This window comes from Lepidochelys kempii, chromosome 8, assembly GCF_965140285.1.
Source record: "Lepidochelys kempii isolate rLepKem1 chromosome 8, rLepKem1.hap1, whole genome shotgun sequence".
In the NCBI taxonomy this organism is placed as follows: domain Eukaryota; kingdom Metazoa; phylum Chordata; order Testudines; family Cheloniidae; genus Lepidochelys; species Lepidochelys kempii.
In genome coordinates this window covers 53,306,290-53,313,143 of record NC_136387.1, presented here as the reverse complement: position 1 = coordinate 53,313,143, position 6,854 = coordinate 53,306,290, and the positions used below count along the sequence as shown (strand labels likewise).

The 6,854-nt window shown below is 54.2% G+C and overlaps 1 protein-coding gene across 2 annotated transcripts in view; it reads right to left on the bottom strand.

Annotated features, from left to right (window-relative positions):
- Nucleotides 1–5,270: 5,270 nt before the first annotated feature.
- Nucleotides 5,271–6,854, bottom strand: part of KIAA1614 (KIAA1614 ortholog) — a 37,078-nt gene continuing 35,494 nt past the window's right edge. For both annotated transcript variants that reach the window (XM_078854063.1, XM_073356581.2), the window contains one exon: nucleotides 5,271–6,651. In XM_078854063.1, the coding sequence (XP_078710189.1) occupies nucleotides 6,458–6,651 (194 nt within the window). In that variant the 3' untranslated portion in view covers nucleotides 5,271–6,457. The remainder of the gene's footprint in view (nucleotides 6,652–6,854) is intronic.

Here is a 6,854-nt window from a genome sequence, read left to right as displayed (position 1 = left end):
GAAATGGTGACAAGTCAATTCACCCCCACAAACCAAGAGTGAGATTCTTTACATTCGAATTTACTTTTCAGTGTTTAATGCCCTTTGCTTTTTGGGGTTCAGCTTAGCAAGTGAGGTCACACTGGTTACCGATCACATGCACTGGCCCCATGCTGCAACGTCTGGGATGCAAACTCTGCTGAGGATAATTTTAAAAGAATTCCCATGGGATTGACTTGTTTTGAATAAAAGCTGCCCTGTTAGCCTTTCCTCAGACCTAGATTTGGGGGCACATTTAGGTTGACCACCAGTGATTTTGTTTTGCAGAACAATGGAACTTACACTGCCCAGTGCTTTCTAAGGGGAAGTCGGCATTCTCAGCCTTACTTTGCATCAAGAGGCAGGTTCCTGTTTATTATCAGTGATGCCAACTCTTAATTTTAGCACCAGTCTCACGCTTTTTGGTGGTGCTCTTAATAAAGCCCCAGCTCTTGGCGTTAGTTATGACAGGAGGATCTCAGCATAAGGATTTTTTTAGCCCTCGCAGCTGAAGACAAAAGCTTGACATGATGAAATCGAAAGATTCAGAAAACAGAAGACAAATCAAAAGAATCCAGAACTTTAAAAAAAAAAATCTCACGATTTCTAAACATCCAGGGTTGGCAATCCTGGTGCCATCAAGACACCAGCACTTTCAGTAATTTGCTTTGCTGTGTAGTTAGATGTACTGATCAGAATCTTGTCTCTACCGTGCAAACAGTCACTGGCCCGGTGGTGCATTCCACAAGGGGAATGGCGAAGGAGGACACACGGTACAGGCTTGAAGAAATAGTTTTCCAGAACTGCGCGTGATCTCTCCCACATGGAGCACAGCTCCAGCCTGCCACTCACAGGGCCTTTATTTAGGTTAGGATTTTTAAGATGCCGCTAATCTGATTTGCCTGCTAGTATTTTGTTTTTCTTTCAGTTTCTTTTTTTCTAAAGGCCAGTTTCAGATTCACCCCAGAGGTGGCATTTGAAGGGGGTGGCCCCCTCTGGCTGGGGATTTTATAGCAGCATGATGTTGCTTGAGAGAGAGAGAGGGAGGTTATTTGTTATACTTCACAGGCGCTTTCTTTAAAAGAAAAGCTCTGCAAGCAGCTAAGATCCCTCCCCCTGGGTGAAGAACAGCCAGGCAATCTGTCCAGACACCCTGGGATCATTAGCATTGAAATATAAACTCTCTGGGGGATGAAGAACAAAAGCCGAATTACTCATCCAAGGAGCGGGGGCGGCGCTGGGCGAAAGGAAGGCGGCTGGAAGAGCTGTAGCTGGGCAGGTGTCTTCGTTCCTTGGCTGCTGGCCCAGCGCCATTTGGGGCCTGCAGTGGGTGTGAGCGGGGCACAGAGGCTTGCTGCTGCCACAGGGGGCCCTCCTGCCTCCGGAGCAACAGAGGCGGCGTGGCGGGGGTGTGTGTGTGCTTGAACTGAACTGGTTCTTTCCAGCTGCCATGGAGGCAGGAAATGCCAGCTGTGCCCAGGCTCCTTGGGGCTGCATGGAAAGCTGGCACAGAACAGAGGGTACAGGGCCCAGTTTTCTAGAGCAGCAGGAGAAGAGCTCCAATTGTAAGAGGGCTGGCAAAGGGGAGCAGTCACGCAGCGGGGAGGGGGCTGATGCCCCCTCTGCAGCTGGGAGAGACAGTAGCCTCCAGCCAGTCACTGCATCCATGCATGGGCTAAGCCTTACACACACACACACACACACACACCCCCGACACCTCTCTGGCTGTACTGCATTTGTCCCCATGGTACCCCTGCACCATCGGCACAGCACGATGTCCAGATCATTGCACTCCCCACCCCAGCAGCCTCTGCCTCCTCTGCTTCCCATAGGATTAGCCGGCCTGCTCAGGGAGGACCATGCTTGCTCCCTTTGGCCCCAGCTGCTAAGCGGGGCTTGGCATCCAGCCCTGCTGCATTGGGATCCATGATAAAAGGCTCTAATGGGGTCACTGGCACTTTCAAAGTGCCCTGAGACAATGGAGGGGCAGCATGGCCCAGCGTCAGGAACAGCTGATTTCTAATCTTCACTCTGCCACTGCCATCCTGGATGGTCCCACACAAATCGCTTTGCCTCTGTGTCCCACTTTCCTCATCTGCCAGTTACAAGCGGCCACACTTACACCGCCTCCCAGGGTGTCTGGGCAGCACTTCGAAAGCATAACATTTGACCTAAGTGCTAGGGAACAGTATTTTTGCAGGGGGCTGTCCCACAAGGGGCTGGAAACACTGGCTCTTTGGCCCCCCGTAGCTGACAGCGCTTCCTGTGTGTGTGTAGGAGAGAACTGGGTAGCTGCTACTGACACACAACCACCCAGGCTGCCTCTCCTTGCCATGAGGGAAGAGAACAGGGGCGATGCTGTTCCCGTTCTTCCCATGCTCTCCCCCCGCAGGGCTGTCTGCAGGCTGGAACAAATCCAGAACTGCGCTCCTGCTGGCTTTGGCTAGCTTTCCCACCATAGCGTGGGTTGCCTACACATGTATGGAGAGCACCCGCAGGGTTTACTTCTGGGACACGTCGCAGCCAGCTCGCTCTCTCTGACATATATTCACTAGGAGTGACTATCAGCCTGTGCCAAAATAAACCCAGCGTTAACCAACCTCAACTAGCCCATCCCAGTGGCTAGCGAAGGATGTTCCACTCCTCAGTTATAAGCACTTGAGGCAGGCTGCACGTTTCACCCCTAAGCGCCTACTGACATATCAGCGAAGCCGAGGCTCTGCTGCGCTGAAGCCTCCTCCGTGTAGCTCCACACGTCTCGTAACGAGACCTTAGCTTGTCTGCCATTCCAGTGACTCTGCACCTGGGTTCCCACCGTCTGTCGTCCTCTCACAGGTGAGACTGGCAGCCCCTGGAAAGGTGACCTGCAGTGGAAAAAAGAAATGGGCTGGTCGTGCCCTTCTTTGCGAGGGATAAAGCAAGCATGAAAATGTTTTTCCTCCCTAAAAGAGGGGTGGTGGCATCAGAAATGCAAGGCTTTCCGTCCCTGGAATGGTGCGAAGGGCTGGAGACTCGGTGGGGTTCACAGCACCAGCACAGACGAAAGCTGAGCAATTGAGAGGGGTGGCAAGGATGCTAAATTCCATTTGTTTGTGGCCACACCTGTCCAGTCCTCAGGGAAAAGGACGTCACTGTTAACGATTCATCCCCTATACCCCGCTCTCCCATACCGGACCTCCAGGAAAAAATCCAGACGCTGCCTCCCTGTTGTTCCTGAGGGGGGGGGAAATCTAGATGCAATGAAAGAGGCACAAAGCCCATTTTAAAATATTTCCCTTTGCAGGTCACCTAAAACCAATTGGCCAGGCTGGGAAAGCACAGCTGCGAGGACACGGTTCATGGTCGAGCAGCTGTTGCCACACAGAAGCCAGAATGGCTGCCTGCATAAACCACTCAGCTCAGCTCACCAGCCGAGGGAGCGGTAGAGTTAAATCAGGCGGCCTTCTACAGATAAAGAGCCACATAGCGTTTCCTTTTAAGAGGCAGCACCTGGAACCCAGGGCTATCCATCTGCTGCCCACAGCCATCCGGCTGTGACTCTGATGGCCGTCTCCCTTGTGCTAATCATAATTTTTTTTTGGAGGGCAGAGATGAATGGCTCTTACTGCCTCCTCTGTGGTGGGAGCAGAGAGGAGCTGCGGGCACTGTTTCGCCATCGGTTTTATTACAGTTATTTAATACATACATACAGTGAAGGTGCCAGATCAGCTGGGCCCTGCATTCAGCAACAGAGCAGCACAAGCCCTCCCCACCCACGGGGCTTCAGCCCTGATCCAGGCGGGCAACATCTAGGGTGAAGAGGGGAGTGCAGCACTCAGGCTCAGCCCACTGTTGGCCTCTCTCCCTGAGGCAAGTTGTGGCAATGGAGGTGTGATGGGGAAGCTTGTACAGCATGAACTGGCCGAGCCCACAAACCAGCCAGCCGGTGGAAATGTGTTTCAGCCATTATCAACCTGGGCCCAGGGTGAACTGCCCTTCTGAAGTGAAAAGCATCATGTCCCCTCCCCTCTGCTACAGGGAAAGATGTTAACTGGCAACTGGAACGTGCTGCCTGCAGAGAGTGGGGTGGGGAGGGCTGGACCCAGCTGTTCAGTCTGGCAGTGTTGCCTGCTCTCCGGTCACAAGGTTAGTTAAAACCACTAGCAGTGAGGAGGGGCAAAAGTGACCTCCTGGGAGAGCAAAGACCCAAGCCATGATGGAGAGTGAAGGCCAAGGAACACCTAGGAGAGCCAGGGCGTGAGTGCATATCAGACAGAGCATGCTCCCGGTGCAGAGGCTACTAGAGGCAGAGGTGGGAGGGAGGCAGAGATAAGGTTGGAATGAGCAATTTGCTGAGAACTTCCCCTTTTCCCAAGTTCTCCACTTTACCAGCAAAAGTCCCTCCCTGTGCATCCTCTTACAAACCTCTCCTTTCCTTGCTTTCCACTACCAGCTCCCTCTCCTGGGCTGGCTCCTCCGTCCCTCTGGCCCTGCTTTTAAGCATCATCATGTTAGATTAGGTCACAGTTTACCGACCGTAGCCCTTTCTTCACTCTGGCCGCCTTCCCATGTCTCATCCTATGCAGTCCCAGGGACCGTATTTTGCTGGTTCTAGTGTCTCAAGCAGAACCGTCACACCCGCGCACGACTAGTAACACCGCTAAGGTCCTTGCACGATGTGTGTCCCCCATTTTGCGCTCAGCAGGCTGGGAGGTCTCCAAGCCCCCAGCTTGCATTCCCTCTGCCCACAGCACATTGAGCTGCCAGATCAGCAGCCTGTCATCCGGCCTTTCTCTGGGACTTGCCCCAGTTCTGGTAGGACTCTGGTTTCTCGACATTAACTGTGTCGATTTGCCAGACTAACCTCAGATAGGGAGCTCACTGCGCAGCACTGAGCACTGCAGGCAAGTCTGCTTGTTCCTAAGCAGACTCACCCCACAACCCACGTCCCCCTTTAAGTGACTTAACCTTCCTGCTGCTCCAGCCCCATAACTGGGTTGCAGCCCTCCCATCCAGACTCAGCCATCCTGTTCCCCCCTTCCCCCAGACCTACGGATCCCAGCCTCCCATCCACCCAGTGAACCGGGGACCCTCCCCAGCTGTGGGATGGCTTTCTTTGACAGATGCTGAGACTGGCTGCTCCTCCCTCCTGCCCATCTCCTTGTCCCTCCCAGCATGCATATCCCGACCAACACCAACTACCTTCCCCCTCAAAATTTACCTACATGCCCCTCTTAGGGCACTGGATACCTGGCAGCACCGTACCCCATCAGCAAGCATGGTCCTGACCTGGCCACCCTCAGAGCACTACCTGCAAACACTAACAGGCCTGTTTCCCGTCCCCCACTCTCACACCTGCTCCAATAACTCAGTTACAGGGTGTGGAGAGTTTCCATCAGAGATTTTTAATAACTTAAGAGAAACACAATGATGAACGTACAGAGGTTTCCAACACTGGTTAAACAAGTCCCTTGCCAGACTGAACAGGTCCCAGCAGCACATCCAACAGGTCCCTGGGCTCTATGTCCTGCCCTTTATTTCACCAGCATGAGTTAGCCCAGGAATGACCTTGGCCTTCATCTCAGGCTGGCACCAAGGAGCCAGTGGGAAAGCTCTGTGGCTCAGTGACATGACGCCACCGGAGAGGGACTGACTGCACCCGGGGCACAAAGGCAGACCTGCCGAGAGGGTGGCGCTGCATGGCAGCTGGGGGCTCTTGCTGCACAGCTGACAGGCCGGCACTCAGAGCTGAAGATGCTGGCGCTGCCAGGCCCCCACCACGGGAGCCTCTGATGGATATGCTGATCAGGCAGCGCCCCCTCCTGTTTGGCCACTGGGAACAGCAGGGACCGAGCTGGCAGGTCATGGATCCTTCCTGCATTGCCTGCAGTCACTGTTTGGTGGATGAGGGCAGAAAATAAAACCCCCATCTGCCCCAAGCTGACAAATGTTGGGGAACAAAATATTGCACAAAAAGTCTGGCCCCTGAACGCTACTCAGCAGGTCTGGGTGCAGACCCCCGGCCATTAACACTCACCGCAGGGGAGCCGAGTGGCCCCGGCAAAGCAGCAGCACCCGTTATTTCTCCTGGCCTAGCATGCACGAGCTGCTCGGTGCACCAGCCCGCCCAACAGAGACAGACCGAGGCCGTGCAGCAGACATCGCCCTGACAGTCCCTTGGCCTCGGACAGGGATCCGCGTTGTCCATCACAACTTTGCACATGCTCACTACTTAGCACAGAAAGGTCCCAGATGTGGCATCAGGCATCGTTCCAGTCACAAAGGCATCTCCTAGCAGCGGGAGTTGGGCTCCGTGCCAAGGACAGTGTCCCCGCAGCGCCCCATTAGGCAGCAGGGGCATCACCCACATGCAGGTCTCGCCTTGTTCAGCGAGACCACTGAACACTGCATAGCATCGTGCTTCTTGGGTGCAACTCAGCAGGATCCTGGCCTCTCCATGCTACCGCCTGGTGGGTCTCTGCTTGAGCACTCGGATGGATAGGGTGTTGGCCCGTAACAGCAGTTCGTTGATGTGGGCCAGGCCAAGCCTGGTGACCTTGGCACCGTTCACCTCCAGGATCTCGTCCCCCACTCCAAGAAGCCCTGCGTATAGCTTGGCTGTGCTGGCATCTGCCATCTCCTGGACGTAAATACCTGCAAAGCAAACAGAGACCCCACTCAGTGCCCCAGTTATGCAGAGAGGAAGGTGCAGCTTCCTAGGACTAGGATCCCTGCACCAACTCCTACCCTTCTTCTCAGCTCCTGCAGTTGCTGATGTTGCACACTGCAAACAGACCATTGCTTAGGTCACTTTGGCCCAGCTGCTCTTCCTTTGTGAGTATTAGGTACAACTCTCC